Below are 18,441 nucleotides of genomic sequence, written 5' to 3' on the forward strand. Positions count from 1 at the left end.
AGTAGGACAGAGCTGGGCTGCATGTCTTGAAATGTCAGAAGCCACAGTCCATTGGATACCCAAATGTGCCCATCAGTTGTTAGCTTGGAAACATGAGGGTTCAATAAAGCAAGGTATATTTGCAGCAGTAGTTGGTGTCCTGATGTGCAGTGTTGTCTCTTCCCTGGCTGCACCCTGGGCATGGGATGGCCCTTGCTGTGCCGAGCTCAGAGCTGCACGTGCAGCTGCAGAGTCAGAAGGACTCAACCAGGGAAAACCTGTGTCGTCCCTCTGCCAGCAATTTCCCAGGTCTGTCTTCTTGCTCATAGCCAGCTTTCAGTCTGCTTGGAAGGAGCCTCCTTTCTTCACAGCTTTCACTGTTGTGTTTGGCTGACATTGGGTTGGGGGCACAGAATTTCACTGCTTGGAGACAGGCAACACAATCAGTGACTCTGCTTATATGTTGATAGGAGACTGTCTTGGGAAATCTAGTCTGAAAAGGCTGAATGAGGATAATCTCAGGATTTCATTCAATCAGATTATTGTGGTATGAAAGAAAAATATTAATTTAGTTCGTCCTGTGGCAGTGCTGGGTCAGTCACAGTGATTATCCTGTTTTAAAAAGCACAAATCACTGATGGAAAAATAATTGGTGTTTATTGTCTCAGAAGCTGCTGGAGTCAAAAGCTGCAAATTGTAAAAAGCTTTTTCATTCAGAAATGTTTTATAAGGTGTGCTGCAGCTGTGAGCTAGTTATGAGCAAGTGTTTGTCTGAAATGTATTCAGTGAAATGAGTGTGGTATAAAGATGTATAAAAGAAATAAATTCTATTAAATGATTCTAATATGTATATGTATTTAATACATTATTTACTTTTTGCCTCTATAGATAATATTAAAAGTACTAGAAGACTATTTCTTAGAGAGATAAATTTTATTGTTGGTTGCTTTTATTGAATACTGCTCTATAGCTTTTTCCTTTATGAGATATGCGGCTCTTTATATAATTTTTCAGGAGAAACTTTTGAATTCTGAAACCAGTGTTTGTCCCAGAGACAAATCCTGGGTTTATTCAAAAGCTGTGAAGTAATGAAAGCTGCTGTATTTTTTCTGCCTGTATTGTATTAATCAGTTGCTATGATGGAGCAACTGAAGGCTTTATTCAGGACTGGCTAACCAATGTCTGGCCACCTCCCTTAGTGAGATTTTAGATCTAAGGAGATTGGGCAAGTGCTCTAAAAATGTTACTCCTGTGGTTTCTTGGGATTTTTTAGCCTAAGAGAATTTTTTATTTGTGAATAAGTAAAACAGCTTCAGTAAGTTACTTCCTTTGGAGTAACTTTTGAATTACTTCCTTTATGCTGTTTAAAAGAAAACAAAACCCTGTGCTAGAGGGAAGTAGCGAGACTTGTGGATGTTTCTGCTCAGGCACCAACTGTGTATTAGCTTCTTCAGCATAAATTTAGTTCCATTTAAAAGGGAATTGACATCTGTTATGGCAACTTTGCTACATATCTGTGCTTTTTTGGAGAGATTCAGTAGATAGTGAGAGAAATTAACTGGAAAAGAACTTTAAAAGTGCTAAAAAGGAGGGAAGTTAAAAGAGAGTGATGCAGGCAATGGCTATATTGAATGTTGTGGGTTTTTTTCTCTTCAGCTCCTTTTTCTCCCTGTCAGAGATTGCATGGATGAGAGCAAAATCAAAGAAATAGGAGTAGGGATAATGGATGCCTATGTGAAAGATTTCCTTTCCTGAGTATGCCACATACACAAAGCAGACACTGACCAGTACAGCAGAGACCTGAGTAACGAGTAAATTGTGCCCAGTCCAGAACTAACACCAAGGAAGATGCCAAATAGAGAGAGAACTGTTTCCCACAGGCTTTGGCATTGTACTCTCCAGCTGCTGGTTAAGCAGTGTCTTCTGTTATTCTTAAAATAGCAGCTGCTTTATATATTAAACAGACAAAGCAGAGAACATGGAAGAGGGGTATGGGAGGTAAGGGCCATTTAGTTCAAAGAAACAAACAGCCCCCAATATAGTTTTGTGGATTCAAATCATCTGACCCAACTAAGAAGCAGGTTTTCGTTGCATAAAGCATTGTGCAGACAATCACAGGGACTAAGTTATGAAAGAGGAAGTAGTTTTTGAGAGACTAGTTAGGACCTAAAAGTTAAATATGGGGCCCTAGCAAATACAGAAATCAAGGTCTTAAGCATGAGCCAGAACTACATGAGGTAAATGTAAAATTATTAGCTCTACTTAAAAGTGGTTTGTACTTCAGGTTGTATAGCCCATTCCTTATTTTTGCTGCCTTTCCTATTGCACTAAGTTAATCAAAACTGTCACTGTGCTTACAAATTGCCTATTTTAAACTATACATATAATTTACTGTAGTTCTGTGATTGTATTCTTTTGTCTTCCTAAATGCTCTTCTTTACTCAGATCCTTGGTTTTCTTTGTGGACCTACAATTGTTGTCATTGCTTCTGTTAGCTTCAGCCAGCATTCGTAGTTTTCTGGATAAGTTTTACTTTTTGGATTGTGTTGCTTTGCTGACTTTCCTCTTCTGCTCCTGGCACTGATCAGCTGGTGACAATTGTTTTATCGTGACTTTTATGTAAAATATTCCAAGGTTTTTAATTTCTGGACTTTACAAACACATCCAGGTTGGCATAATAATCAGTGAACAGTTTTCATGACTGGATGGACGAGGTTTTTGTAAGGCTTACTACAAATAGTTTGTCTTCCCTCTTAACCTTCTCCTTTGTAGTTCCAATGGGCAACAGGAACATCAGATTCCCTTCCCAAACCTGCCTGTTTTAAGGCTAAGAGATTAAAGAAAGTAGTCTGTAGTTCTCAGAAGATTTCTAATTTCTTCTCCCTTGAAAGTATTACTACATCAGGAAAATAAACAGGCTTGGTCTCAGTGCACTCAGGATGAGGGCAGAGTCCTGTCAGCATGTGGGCTGAAACTATTTTATTCTGATCTTAGGAATTAAGTGGATTCTCTCCTCTTCTCTAAACTCTCTTTTCACTTGGAGCAGACCTGTGATTGATGCCCCAGGTTCGAGGGCCTGCTCTTTCTGCTTAATTCTCTGCAGGTCTGTGTGTTGCTGTGCTGGGTCAGCACTGCAGTCACCTCTGTGCTTGCCTGCTGTGTCTCCCCACAGCTGTTCTCTCAAGACCTGCAGCAGCACAGTGTGAGTTCCAAACACAGTTCTTTTTGCCCTGTACACTCAACACATCTGAGAATTTCAGGAACTGAAGGAAGAGACACGTAGAAAAATCCAGGAGGGAGACCGTCCTTCCCTCAGCCTCCCAGCACTTCTGACAGCATGAGCAGCAGTATCCACTTATCTTAAGCATCTCTAAGGTTGTAGCACAGTGTGGGCTGCTAAAGTTCTTGCACATATTGAACTCTTCTCATTTTTCTTCCCCTGACACTTCATCCCCTCTGTTCAAAAAGTAAAATCAAAGCAAATGACTTCAAACCAAAAGGATTAATCGTTTACAAATAGTTCAAGGCCTCTGTACAGTAATAGGAATAAAGCTCTGCTGGCATGTTTAATGAGTGCTCTCTGGTAGGTGCTTTTCTCTGTGCCCTGAGAATTTGAATGACAAGAGAAAATTTATTGTACTTCTGTTACAAAACCATTCCATTAAGTTTAGGTGCTCCATCTTCCTCTAGCAAGGAAGTGTCATGCAAGGTATTTTGCATAAATAAGGTCAGGTCAAGGCACAAGAGATGGGAATTGAGCCTGTCATGGAGATACCTGAGAGATGAAAGTTTTCTAAAAATGTTGTCTTCCTCTGTTACCTAACAAATTCAGGAACAGAAGTGCCTCAGTTCTTGACATTCCAGCACTTGTATTGTTTTGTTAGAACTCACCACAGCAATTGTGTAAGTGGGTTAAGTTAACTGCATGTAAGTGGTTGCAGAGGTGTCTCCCTCAGTGCAGGAGGACTGAGTGGGATTAGAAATACAGAATGGAAGTAAACAGAGATTTGAGTTTGAAGACATGTAGGTTGAGATTTAAGAATGTAAACAGCCATAATGTTAATATTGACTGTGGTGAAGATCTGTAAAGTCAGCAGAGAGGTGAATAATTTAAGTAGTTAACAGATGAGCCAGAAGAGCAGAAAAAAGAGATCAAAGAACCTTAGCACAGGAAATAACTTTGCAGGGTGGTCCAGAAAGACTACGATGAAGGACTGGGTAGAGAATGGGCGTCAGGCAGATGCCACTGGGTTGACTGCAGAGATTTTCTGTATCAGCTTTGACCTGTAGTGGTTTATTTCGTCCCCTACTCCTCAGACACAGAGGGACAAGCAAACAGAAGAAGAGTGGGAAGTGCAGAGACTGACATACTGAATGATGAGCCCACAAACTGAGATGGGAAGGAAGTGCTTATAGTATCCTTGAGTGGAATGTAGAAAGAAAAAAATCTTGCTATCAGAAAAACCTGTTTCAACAAGGCCAAAAGGTGGGATTTTAATTTGTTCTGGGGAGGATGGCTAAGAATGATACATGTCTACATCACATTAGGGAATTACATGCCTTGCCAGATGTCCTGGCATTGTCAGGCAAGCTTTCAGGGTAGTTGTGGAAGCCTTGTCCTGTCAGATACTAAGTCTTGTATTAGAGAATTTCCCAAAACAGTATTCATAGTATACAAGGCAGAAAATGGCAAGAGTTTAGGAATGAAGATAGGCTAGGGGATGTCTATCCTTGTTGAACTGCAAAAACCCTACTGGGGCTGAAATTTAAAGATTTGTTTCATGCTACTGGGATGTGATCGTGATGCTTTTATATCCTCCCTTCAGCATTCAATTTGGCCTACAGCCAGGCTTCAAAGCCCTGCAGCCCCTGTGGGTCAGTGGCAATGTGGAAAGGGGCTCAGAAGGGATTGATTTGTGGCGGCACCTGCTGACAAAGACAGCCTTCTCACTCAGCTTTGCTTTAAGGAGCAGCACAGAGGTGTATGGTCTGTCACTGTCACCAGTAACTTCACTGCTGCACCTCTGTGAGCACTAGAGCATGTGGAAGGAAATGGAGAAACCTGGAATTTCAGATGAAGAATTAGGTGGTGACATACCTTCATATAGAGTTTGCAAGGGGTTATTTCATAGAATCAATAAGGTTGAAAGAAACTTCTAAAATTACTGAGTCCAGCCATTAACCTAACACTGCCAGGTCTGCCAATATTTCCTTATGGTGCTAAGATGTTTTGGAGGAGAATGCAAGTTTTTTTCTTGCAAATATCTGTAATTCCTTTCCAGACAGTAATCTGGACTTTGTCCCTAAGTGATCACTCTTATTTTACCTTCTAGTGTGTTTGGGGTCTTAATTTCCCCAGTGTTTTCCTAGAACGTGAGAAGCATTTTTACTAACTGAAGGATGTGATTATTCATGAAAAGTAATGACTGCAACATCATTAGATTTTGTCCTTGTGGATGCTGGCTTTGAAGACAAGTGAACTCCAATCATCTAGAAAAAGGAAAGCACTGGAGCTGGGACTGTTACTTTGTGTATATTGACCAAAGAGGTAATTGCAGCTGTTGAAGTAGAAACTAGAAGTGTGCTCAAGCTATGTAATTGTTACCATATGAAGATGAAGGGAAAATGTGCTCAGATTACCTTTACTTGAATGAAGGGTCTGATGATCTCTTGGTTGTCTAGGGCGGGAAGAAAGGAAGATTTAAAAGCATTGCTTTGAGCCTAGGGATACACAGCTGTGCTGAAGCAAACCTCTCTTCCCTCATGTCTCTTGATTACCTTTCAAATTGAATTTTTCCCAAGTTATTTAGAACTGGAGCAGGAAATGCACTGAATGGTGTTGCACAGGGACATTATGTTGATACTTCTTGGCATTGGCCTGGCAGGACATAGCAGTGATGTGGCAGTGGGCAGGCTGCAGCTGCTGGGAAGTGGCTGGCCAACTCACCCTGCAGGGAGATGAGCCTTGGGAAGGAGTGCTGCTCCCTGGGATTTGTGTCCCTGTGCCCTGCATGGCAGCAAGTCCTTTTATCCCCCACCTTTCAGTGCATGATGTGGGGCCCCAGGGTGGGCTGTGCCAAGTAGCTGGAGAGAAGATGGGCAGCAGGAGAGCATCTAGAGCAGCATGAGCCAGCAGCTGTTCCTGCAGCTCCACCAACTGCAGTGCCGCGAGTGGGAGGTGAGAGACAGGGAAGCAGGGACAGATCCTCAAGAACAACTTCACGGGTGAGATCTTGAAGAATAGTGTAACTTAGGTGTGCTCTGCACCATTCTTATTACACTGACAGTACTGTGTGTGCTGGCAGCTGACTGTGGTTACTGCGAGAGGTGCAGGATGTGATTTTCTGCCCTGGCACCAGAGAAAATCTGGTCCCTGCCATGGCAGCAGGTCTCAAGCTTCCCAGTTCACCAGCAGCAGAAACAGAGCCTGTCTAATCTGTGTTCATACCACATGTCTAAGCAGACCTGAGCTTTGCAGTCTGGCTGACATCCATCTGTGTCTCCTGCAGAAAGGGCACTGGTGTGAATTGTGGCTCAAATCTCTCCTCTGATCCACAGAAGAGATTTATTTTCACACCTGCTTCCTTGAACTTGGAGGTTTTTGTGCTGTTTAAGACCTGCTGCCCTTTTTCTGCAGCACAAGTTGTAGAGTACTAAAAGTACTTTGTAGCTGTTAAGAGTTACCAGTTTCTGGACCCCTACAGACTGCGCTTTAGGCACAGCTGCTTGGCATAGTTGGAGGCCATATTAGTGATCCTGGACTATCTACCAGCCCTGTGTGGCATGTCCTGTGGTTTCCTTTTGACTACCCTTGCACAGACGTGTTCTAACAAATACTGGATTTTGAGTGGATATGCTGCATGGGATCAAAATGCCTAACACTGCCGTACTTGGGAGTTTAGAAAATAGATATTAATGAAAAAAAATGGACAAATGCCCATTTACCCTGGGGTTTTTTTTGGTGAAACTTTTGCTTAGATGCACCTTTTTGGGATTGTTTGCCTGATGGTGTTTCAGAGTGAAATCCTGCATTTCATCTTTTCTCATTGATGAGTACAGTCCCTGAAAATCACAGAAACTTTTAGATAATTTGCTCTTGAATTGCAGCTGACTGTGATATCAGTTGCTTCTGGATATGGCTTTAACTCAGCTGCTTCAGCTTGGTTACAGAGGTGGATCTCTCTTGCTGGAAGCTCCTCTTAACTCCTGCTTGTGTTGTGGGGCTGGACAAATGTCTTTCTCTGGAGATGGTAAGTGCTGCTCCAGCCTCAGAGGAATTGTTGAGGAGTGAGGTAAGGCACCCACACCGAGCAGGGCACGTAGGACTGGTGAACAGTTTCATGCTTGGATTCCCAGCTGGCTGTGCAATATTTAAAACGAGTTCCTTGCTTGTTCACACAGAAGGACCTGTCTTAGGGTATGCATACTTAGTTTCCATGTTTTCAAACTTCAGACGCTTTGGATATCTGATCTGTGTGTTTTCTTTTTCTTCTTTTCCTTTTAATAGTTTTTGGCAAGCTAAGCAAATTGGTTAGCATGAGGAGGATTCCTTTTTTTTTGTTAAGCCATATGGCATTTTGTTAGAAACAAATGCTCTATTTATTAATTTTTGTTTGTTTTGTGCAGTGTTAAAAATAACATGGCATTCATATTTCATGTTTTCTGGTCTGTGTTTCACTGCTGTAGGCGGGCCAGCCTCTGATTGAATTGCAGTGTTAGGGATGCTTGCTATCTTTTCTAAGTAGACTATTTTGGAGCTGCAAATGGGAACTGAAAGTTTTCCAAAGTCAGGATGTTACAACTGAGTCTGCTTTCTCTTCCAGACATTGCTGTGCAAATGGCTTGTGGGAGGTAGCAGCTTAAAAGGTTGCTGGAGAGGTACCTTCTGTACCTTCTTCCTCATCTCCCAAAACCAAATGCAGTGTTGAAAATACTCATATTTTCATTTTTTCCTGAATGAAATACTATATTATCAACTTCTAAATTATTTTATTCTGCTTTTATATCCGATCATTCAAAGATTTGTCACTGTGTTTTAACATATGTGAAAGTCAAGTGCTAATATATGAAGAAATGTGAAATCTGAAACTGTGCCAGTCTAATCAGATCTTCTGATTTGGCAAAACCTGTGTCATGGCCAAGATATGGGGAAATTGGCCACGATGTGGGGCCAGGATGTGTAGAAGTTGTGGACAACTTCCACTGATTCTTGAACAGAGTCCAGTCTAGTTCTCTTCTTTACATGGGTAAAGGTAAATAAATTATATTCTTTCTTTCTCTTATCAAACATAACTTAGAAATTTTGAGTTCATCAAGTGTCTGAGCACAGCTAGCCCTAAGTTTTTGACTGTAGCAGGATGTAATTACATCAGGGCAACACGTTCCTCCTGTTGCTATTTGTGCTGAAACGTCTCCTCAAACCACTGGAGGATTTTTCAATGGAAGTCACCATCTAATGTCTGATTCTCTCAGTGTCTTCCAACGTGCAGGGTATTTTTGGGTTTGTGTGTTAAGCTACAAACATGCAGAGTCATAACATCAGTATGAGAAAATCTGCAGTGCAAACAGGAAGAGAGGACTGCTGTGTCTTTTTCCTTCTGCATGTTTTGTGCTCAGTCCCTGCCTGTGTTCTGCAAACTGCTGCTCTGCAGCCCTGCTGCTGTTTGGACGGAGGGTGGCAACAGTCTTAAGACAGACTGGTTCACCAGGGAAGTGGAAGAGGGGGCTTCACATCTCATATTCTTTTACAAGATTCTTCTTTTTGGTAGCTTTTGTTCTTTCAGATGAAGGAAGAAGAAAGATGTAATGGTCCACAAGTGACTAATGTTCATCAGAGTGTGCAGAGACTCCAAGGGAAAATCAGAGACTTGAGACTCTGGTTGCAGCCAGGTTTTGTGCAGAAAGAGTGAAGATGCCGAAAAGTTTTAATTAGAATAGTATTAGTCCTGGATATGGAAGATTGCGCCTGAATATCTGGGAGATATAATTGTTTTGGAAATTACTCATCCTCTGGTATAGTTACACAGAAAGAGAATATGGTTTGGGATTTTTTTTCTGTTTTGAATGTAGCTCTTTCTACATCTAAATTATTCCAGAAATAATTCTGTAAAAATTAAGATTTGTTGGCTGACTGCATATGCCATGTTACTGATAGCTGCTGTTACCTCTAGTTGCTGTCACTTCATGATTAATATACAACATACAGGGAACCTGAATAAAAGAAGTTATTCCATGAAAAAAGTGAATGCTGTTTTCCAGCATGTAATTTATTTATTTAGCAAATGAAGACGAGTACAGCTTATTTATGAAATCTGCTGTCCGTGGTAGAGAACAGCAGCGCCATAGGGCATTTTCATATTACCATATAAAAAAACCATCATTTAGCAACCCACCCCTAATCTAGTGTCTGATTAGAAGGATTGTTGTTTCTCTGAGAATTAATTCCAGCAACAAAATAAATAAGTGCCCTTTCAGCTTTTAAAAAAAGTTAAAAAAATCCCAGCTTTTCCTTTTTGTGATCATTTGCAACTTATGCAGACTTGGCTCTGGCTGTTACTACATTAACAGCTCCTTCTATTGAGCTCAGCTGTGAGGAAGGCACTTGCTTTTTAGGAGGTTTGTTGTCATTGGATACAGCAGTCCTGATGTACATTACTGGGAAGTGCTATTTTTACCGCAAGTCTGCCTCAGCCTCTGGCAATACCAGCTATTTGAGCACAGTTCCTGCCTCTCCAGTTGGCATCTCTGTTGTCACACAGACATATGCTGCCGTTTGCTTATTTCTGCATCCCCGGGTTGCTCTCTGGCAGTGCTCACCCCTAACCTGCTTGCTCATTTGCGCTAAGAGCAGTTGTGCTGTCCTCCTAGAGCGTATCCGCCATATCGACAAGGTGAGCATTTCCTGCCTTCCACCTCTCCCCAGCTTAGCTTTGGGCTGTTTCAGGAAAGAAATATTTACTCCTAAGTCCTGCTTTGCTTTGTAGCCAGTGCTGCACAGAACAGCTTGGTTTGTGTGACTTTGTAGATAGCAGGAAGATAGAGTGTGAAGTTGGTCATTGTGAGACAGTCTGGGAAATTTTTGCTGCCCGCAGCTTCTTTGTGCCGTGCTGTCCAGTCCCAGGCAGCCTTGGTGGTGGGCCCTGACTGCCTGTTGTAGCAAAGCCTCCTCTGCATTAGCAGTGCAGCGTTTTCTCTTGCTCTGTGAAGCCAGGGGTCAGACTCTGGTGCACCAGTCTGTGATCTACCAGCCCACAACACCTGGCACATGGCAAAGGTGCAGATCCATGGGCTGAGGATGGTTATAGGAGCATCACCAAGACCAAACGGCGGATCCTGCACTTGGGTTGCAACAAGCCCAAGCTACAGGCTTGGGAAAGAGTGACTGGAGAGGTCCTCAGCAGAAAAGGACGTGGGGATGCTGGTTGACATCCACCTTAATATGGAGATATTTTAAAGATGTGCAGATGTACCACTTAGGGGCATGGTTTAGAGGTAGACTTGACATGGTTGGGTGAGTTTAGGTTAATGGTTGAATTCAGTGATCTTAAAGGTCTTTTCCAACCTAATGCTTCTGTGATTCACTCAGCAAATACAGGGTTACAGTAGAGCAGTGAAGCAAGGGCTTTGGTGTGCTCTCCCATTTTTTGCTCTCTCTTCTCCACAACCAAATGAAAATTCCCATTTCTTGTGGGCAGTAAAATGCTTCCTTTTTTGCAGACACTGCTCTTTTCTCCACCAGGGCAGGCAAGGGGCAGCTATCTGCCTGAGCTAGAATAGTGTCTTTCTTGTCTACCCCAAAAGTTAGACCAAATATAAGAATTACCTCTCTTCCCCAGGTGACTGGATAAAGTTGAGAAGCTGCAGACACAAACTGGCTTTTCTGTACAATGTGGCATTCTGAAGTGGCACAATAGCTGGAAGGTATGAGAACAGTGACAGTTGTATCCATGCCATCCATCCCTCATAGTCCTACACGCACCGCTGCATCATTGCAAGTGACATCTGCATATGCAGCAAGGACAGAGCAATTGCAAATCCCAAACTGGGAGGAGGACCATTACTGTTGTGCTGAGAATCTGGAAACTAGGACTTGACAGAAGCTGTGTTGGTGGTGTAAGCTTCATCTAGCCCATCTCAGGCCTGTGATGTAGTGGGGCAGGGCCAGCTCTCTTTCCCCCAGGGTGTCACACAGACACTCAAGGGGTTTCCCAGCAAGCTGAAACTTTGAGGCTGTGTGTGCAGACGGGTGCTGGTTGAGATGGGAGAGGGCCAACAGCACTTGGAGCTTTGCCTCTCCTTGGAGTGGGCACTGGAGGAGTGAGACATGTACTGACTTGGAGAGAGTGCTGGGGGCATTGCTGGGGGCTTGGAGTGGTGAGGTGAGGGTCCTGGGCCAGCACACCCCTCTTTGCTCATTCCCTAGCTTTACCCTCATGGTGGATTGATGTTGGCTAGTGCCAAGTGCTTACTTCTCATACCACTCATACTGCTCCTGCTTCTTGGCTGGACAGGGGGAGAGAAAAGTACAACAGAAGGCTCATGGGTCGAGATAAGGACAGGGAAATCATTCACCAGTTACCATCACAGGTAAAACAGACTCCACTCAAGGAAATTATTTAATTTATTGCCAATCAAAATCAGAGTACAATAATGAGAAATAAACCTAAATCTTAAAACAGCTTCCCCAGACCTCTCCCTTCTTCCCAAGCTCAGTTTTATTTTATCGTCTCTGCATTCTCCCTACAAATGGCACAGAGGGACAATTAATCACATGTTGCTTTTGCTGTTCCGTCCTCTTCATGCTCTTTCCCTACTCCATTTGGAGTTCCTGCCAGGGAGACAGTGCTTGAAGTAATTCTTCAGTGTGGGTCCTTCCCTTGGTATGCAGTTCCTCATTAAGTGCTCCAGTGTGGGTCCCCATGTGTCCTTTCCATGGGGTGCAGTCCTTCAGGGATAGATTGCTCCATCCATTGCTCCAGGGCTCACAAGTCCTGACAGAAAGCTACTCCAGCTTTGCTGCTGTGGGCTGCCCTCTCCATGGACTTCCCAGGGACCTGCTCCAGCACAGGCTTCCCATGGAGTCACAACCTCCTTTGGGCATCCACCTTCTCCAGAGTGGGTTCCTTCAAATACTGCAGGTGGATCTGCGCTCCCCCAAGGACCCCCGGGGGCTGCAGGGGCACAGCTGCTTTACCATGCTCTTCACTGTGGGCTGCAGGGGAATCTGTTCCAGTGCCTGGGGCATCACCTCCCCCTCATTCTGCACTGACCTTGGGGTCTGCGGGGCTGTTCCGCTCACATGTTCTCACTCCTCTCAGCTGGCTGCTCGGCAGTGCAGCAGTTTTTTCCCCTTTCTTAAATATGTTATCCCAGAAGTGCTACCACTGTCACTGATGGGCTCAGACTTCGCCAGTGGCAGGTGCATCCTGGAGCCAGCTGGCCTGGGCCCTCTTGGACATAGGAAAAGATTCAGGCAGCTTCTCACAGAAGTCACTTTGTAGCCTGCCTCCCTGGCCCCTGCTACCAAAACCTTGCCATACAAACTGTCTACCCCAAATTCAGGTCATTTTCAAGGACTTGTGTACCAAGTTTCCATTTCTCTTCCACTCCTATAATTCTCTGTTCTGTTCCAGTCTCTTTTTTCTATCCTCTTCTCATCAAGGACCAACCTCTTGGCTCCTCTCCTGTCTCCTTTGCTTTCCTCTATTGTCTTTCATTTCCTTTTCTCTCCTCTTGCATGACACTGTTCCCATTTTCTTGCTAAGCTTTTTGTGATTACTCCATGCACCTTTTGGTCCCTGCTGGATGTGCTCCTTTTATCCAGTCCCAGCCTCTCCTCTGGGAGGGCGGCCAGCACTCCACAGTCACTACTTTGCATCAGCCCTGAGAATACCTTGGTACAGCTGCAGGACTGAGTGTTGTGGGATATCAAGCATTTTCTGTATTTTATTTGCATTGTACCTTGATGATTTGCAGGTTTTCTCTGGTTCTTTGATACACAGACCAGTGGCATTAGCTCTTAAAACTACCTGTATCATTTTTAAGATCATTTTTGTCAAGAACAAGTTGAGATTTTCATGTGTGTGGAGTGTTGTCATTTCCTAGTGAGAACTCCAGGCATGATGATGATGTCCTTGAGAGTCAGATGTATGAGCTGGAGTGTGGGCTCTGGAACGTGCAGAGGCTATCAGAACATGCACCAGTTTTCTAGCTGGTGTTGCAGAATGTTGAGTTCACAGGTGGCTTCCTAGCAAACTTGCTTCTGAGCAAAACTTGCTTTGGCAAGCCTGGCACAGCATGTGACACAGTTAGAGGTGTGCTTGGCTCCTGGGGTGCTGCTGAACTGCAGGTGTCCTTAAGTTTTCCTCAGTGATTGACTGTTCTTTCTTTGAGGAGGTTAACTCTACTCAAAAAAACCCCGCTGGCTTTCTCCATTGGGAATGAGTGACAAATATCCTTTGTATTAAGGATGTTTGTTAAATTCCTATTCAGCTATCTCATGGTATCTCTGAATTGCCCTTCTGTCAACAGTGAGCGGTTAGTTTGAGCATGTGCTTTTAGTGAGGGTGCCTAGCTATGCCAGGACAGATCCACAATTAAATTGTGGTCAGTTGCCCAGCAAGCACTAATACACTTAAAATCAAAGGTGGAGAAGTACTGACTGCCAGCAAGCAAGTTGCCAGTTTTATTACCCTCAGAGTTTATTGCTTTCCTAATTAAAATCTCAATCATTCCTTGACCACCACCTGCATCTATAAACGTCCTGTAAGTGTGTTGTAAGGTGACTTGGTGTGACTGGCAACATGCACAGGGCAGGTGGTGCAGGCTGTTTGCACCAAGCACAAATGACGTGTAGAGTTCAGCAGTTTTTTTCTTTTTCTGATTATTTATTTACATTTTTAGAATGACCTTGGGTGAGGAATGACTGCTCGCTTAACCCCATATTCTTGCGTGCAGTTCCACATAGATTCTGTGAAAGGTCCTGATTGCAGACCTGTTTTGTGCTCTGGGCCACAGAACCCAAGTTAGAAAAGGCTCCTGTTTCTGTGGTGTGATGGGGCTGTACAAACTGATGCTTTGTCCACCCTTCCCATGTGGGGAAAGAATGGGCTGCAGCATTTGGCTTGCAAATGCGTTATGTGCTTGTGCCCAAAACACAAATCCTGTGAGCTCCTGCCTGAGTGTTTGAAAAATGAACATTAAGTCCTGCCCTGCTGCATGGGCCTGACTGTGTGTGATGGAGTCTGTGCTGGCAAAATGTAAATTGCTTGTAATTATGACAAATCATGTGTGGTGCTCATACTGTGAACTACAAAGCTTTTGTCCACTGCTGCTTATCCAGCTGCTTAAAAAGCTCTCTTGATAAAGTGCATGAAGCTCAGAAACAGCCTTCCAGGTTTGGTTGTTCGCATTTTGTTGAGGACACTGAAAATAATTTGGTCTGTTTGAAGAAATTGCTTCTATTCCCCAGAGTTTCTCGTGATGTAGGGGAGCAGGAGCTGGACTACAGGACAGGAAATGCTTATCAGAAGAGCAAGATAAAAGCAAGTTTGTTATTAAAAGGAACTTTGAGCATTGCTCTTGATCTGTGTCCTTGATAAAAATCCCTAGTGCTGTTCATCCTTCCAGCAACAGCTGCAGGCATGTAATTTTTGCTCTTTCTGTATTACTGGACAATCTGTCTGTCTGCTTTTTTTAGTTAGGCATTTTCTGCAGTAAGAAGTGGTTTCTTCTATCTGTTTTGTTTGTTTCAGCAGATGCTAAAAGCATGCATGCATGAGAGAGCAATGTGTGTGTTACTTTACCTTGCATGAGCACAGAATGGCACACACAAGAAGTAACTGCTGGGATGAATTGTTGTTCTTTTCCATGCACTGTTTTACTTTGGTCTGTGGTCAATGCTGGCAGTATGTGGCAGCCATGTTTACAGAGCACCACTGAGTCAAATATCCTAGCTGGAGATTTGAAAATGTTTGATACCTTCATAGCCACAGGTGTTTGGAGCTGTGCTTGCTGAGATAAGAGTGCTGCAGTTTGTGGAGCAGAGAGTTTGATCCTCCCTTCCAAGTGCAGTGCTGCCTGTCTCAGCTAGTCTGCCCCTGTCCAGCGGAGTCCCAGCCCACTGCTGGCTGTAAATCCTGCCTGCAGTAGGTGGGATCCTCTGGCACAGCAGGTCTAATCCAAAACCAAGTTCTCAGCAAACGCTCTTCCCTTTCTTCTGTCTTTCAGTATCAAGATGGTGCTGATGTGGACCAGTGGGGACACGTTCAAGACTGTTTACTTCATCCTGAATCAGGCCCCTTTCCAGTTCTCCATCTGTGGACTCCTGCAGGTATTTGTGGACATCGCTATCCTGTTGCAGGTTTACTTGTACAGCCACTACCCTCAGAAGCCCGTGTCCCACACTGCACATCCAGCCAGCACCAAGGCCCTGTGAGGAACTTGGCTGGGCAGGTTGCAGGTCAGCAGAGTCAGCCATGGCATCTCTTCTTCCACTTGTAAATACTCCTGTGTGTTGCCAAGTTGAAAGCAGAAATGAGAACAAGGATGGAAAATGCGGCTGCACGTCCAGCCTTGGAGGTTCTGTGTTAAATAACTTGCTCTGTTTTCAGACTTAGCTGTACAGAACTGTTTCTTGGTGGGGGGAGGGACACTTTATTTTTGCATATGTACCTATGAGCCTTATTAATTCACAAATGTTTGTATATATAATCACAAGGGCTGGATGGTTTGTGTTTTTAATGCTATTTAAAAATGTTACACCACAGAAATTATAGGATATTTTGTCTGAAACTTCTACCTATTTATAAAATATAAAGTCTGTATATTGGCAGGAGGTTTGTGGCATATACTAGCATTCAGTATCTCCATGATGGAGGAAGCAGTATTGAAGAGCAAATCCAGGAGCTTTCTCTTTTCCCTATAAGGATGTCTGGTGAGAGAAGGTGGGGGTGGGAGGCCCTGCAAAGAGGTGAGCAGCCAGAAATGAGCCGACCACAGATGCTGTAAAGCTAAAGGGTCAGCAGATATTCATCCCTGCTGCAGGACACATGGAGGAGATGGTGGAGGGGGTCTGATGGTGCTGGAGTCACGTCTAGAGCTGGCACAGCCAGTCAAACATCCAGGCAAAAGGAGGAGCCAGCAGGTGATTTCTGGGAACTTAGGTATTCGTGCTTTGAAACTGTGGGGTGTGGGAATAGCCTGCCCTGCACCTGGGGGCAGTGCTGCCCCTGCAGCTGTGCACAGGACACAGCTGGGATGCAGGGTCTTTCCCAAACCGAGCGGCCAGCAGTGGGCATTGCCAGTATTGCCAAGCAAGTATTTCTAGATGTGATTGAGCCACAGAGGTAGAAGCAGGTCCACTTTCATTGGCTCAGAAATGAAAAAGTTTGAGATGGAGGAACAAGCTGAATCCCCTGGAGTAGGACCAGCATCTGACAACTTGATTTGTTGAGGCTGAGATTCGTGTTCATGTTGTTCAATGCCAAACAAGAGCCGGGTTATGTTTTGGGGTGTTTCCTGCATTGGCCCAACAAGGAAGGGGTCCATGTTTTTCTTTTACTGTTGTGAACTGTTGGGCTCTTAAAGAAGAGGTTTTTCTCTTTTAGAAGAATGAGCAGGCTGTACTGAGAGGGACTAAAAGAGCAGAGTTCATGTAGATGTTGACTCTAAAGGTCATCAGCCAGCACAGGCCACCATACTCTGTCTGTGACATGCAGCCCTGGTGGTGTGCACCCGTGGGGCTGTGACCAAGCCCCTGGGCTCCTGTTGTGACACTGCTGTCATGAACCTGCCCCGGGTGATGTGAGGAGGCCATAGCTGTGCCTGTGCTGCTTCCTTCATGAGGCTTCCTCCCTCTGCTGGGTGAGTCCTGTCTGGCCACAGCCAAGGTGTTGGACAGATTTTTCAGAAGAATTTTTTCTCTAAGAATAGCCCAAGAGCTTCTGTTTTCTTAGCAGTGGCAGCAAGTATGAGGTTTGATGACTTCAGTGTGTAAGTCAGATAATTCCCCTACCGTGCTTTCTTTGAGAACCTCACGATTTGAGTCTGGACTGTCTGGATTGGTGGCAAACTGTCCAGTGGAGGGGAGTCACACCGTGCCCAGGCACTGACTCCCTGCTCTTTGTTCAATACCATACTCTTCTAGGCCTGAAGTGACCTTACAAAGACAATGTACTCAGCATGGCAGGCTATGAATGTTTTGTTCCTCTCTTTTCTCCAATGTTCTGGTTGTGCTACAAGAACATCTGGGCTTTTGTCTTTTTTAATTGAAAACATAACTGGCTTCTCCGGTATGCTGCTTTAATGAGGATTGTATTTCTACTGTTAGAAAACAAACACTTTGTTGTGTGTTTTAATTGTCTGAAGGGTTTTTTTAATAACTTGTAATGGTAAGATTTTTGTATTTGGTGGTCTTTTTCTAATATTCTGCAAAACAGGGATGCAAGAAATTTCTGGTTCATAAGAAACTTACTTTGGTATGTTACAGCTTCACTGGGAGTGCACACTTTTGGCCACGTCTTTGGCTTTGAACTACAGATATTACTGAGGATAAAACAATTTCTGCTTTTTCCTTTTGGGATTCTTCCTTGGGTGGATTCTTGAGTCTGTCACCAGTACCTAAACCAGCGAGCTCTGCGGATCAGTCTCATTTACACCAGAGCAGCAAATGCTGGAAGAGAAGCCAGTGAAACCATGTCTAAGTCATCTTTTGTATGTGGCATTTAGCAAGTAGGACTCTTGGCCAGGAACTCTAGAACTTCTTGCAAGGTACTTTAGGGACAAAGTGTTACAGAACTTTTGTTTTGTTCTCTAATTGTCAGGAAGTATCTGTTTCAATGATCACCTCAGAGAATAAGAAATCGCTTTCTTTAAATACTTCTCTTTGAATGTATGGCACATTTCACGGACTTGATTTTTTCTGTCAGTTGCAATGTTTTTTTTAATAAAAATTACCTATTATATATAAATTGCAGAGTTGCTTTGTTTTGTTCAGGTACAAAATGTGTGCTTCTTAACTCTTCCTATAAATCTTCTTGTCAGGAGCATTGTTGATACAAATAACTAGCATGGTTTTTCCTTCTGATGGGTGAGTAAGCACAAGGCAGAAATTTTCCTGATGTCATGATGCGCAGCAGGGATTCTGGATTTCTGTTCCCTGCTCTTCAGTACATACCAGGGTAAATTTAACCATTGAGACCACATAACTTGTGTTTAACCACAGTAAAAACCAAATTGCTAACAGATTATTACATAGCTTTAAAGGCACCCTGTATCATGCAGGCTGCAAAATGAGGTTGAAGATGGGATACAGATGAGGGATGTGCTCTTGGCAGCCTCTGCACAGAAGATGAGGACATTGAGTCTGTCATCTCATGGCCAGCTACTGTTCTAAGAGAAGTCTTAACCACCCTCCCTGTTCCTTCTGGATGGGAAAACAAGCCAAGGCTGTCAGGAGCAGCC

At 43.8% G+C, this 18,441-nt stretch overlaps 1 protein-coding gene across 7 annotated transcripts in view; it reads left to right on the forward strand.

The window, feature by feature from the left end:
• Window positions 1-17,921, forward strand: part of SLC66A2 (solute carrier family 66 member 2) — a 73,976-nt gene extending 56,055 nt beyond the window's left edge. For 4 of the 7 annotated variants that reach the window (XM_074542344.1, XM_074542357.1, XM_074542352.1 and 1 more), the window contains one exon: window positions 15,208-17,921. In XM_074542344.1, coding sequence (XP_074398445.1) covers window positions 15,208-15,415 — 208 coding nt within the window. In that variant the 3' untranslated portion in view covers window positions 15,416-17,921. Of the gene's footprint in view, window positions 1-14,449; window positions 14,620-15,207 lie in introns of all 7 variants that reach the window. The other 3 variants (XM_074542349.1, XM_074542363.1, XM_074542374.1) reach the window with 2 other exon arrangements.
• Window positions 17,922-18,441: the final 520 nt, after the last annotated feature.

Source organism: Zonotrichia albicollis, chromosome 1 (genome assembly GCF_047830755.1).
Source record: "Zonotrichia albicollis isolate bZonAlb1 chromosome 1, bZonAlb1.hap1, whole genome shotgun sequence".
Taxonomy (NCBI): Eukaryota; Metazoa; Chordata; class Aves; order Passeriformes; family Passerellidae; genus Zonotrichia; species Zonotrichia albicollis.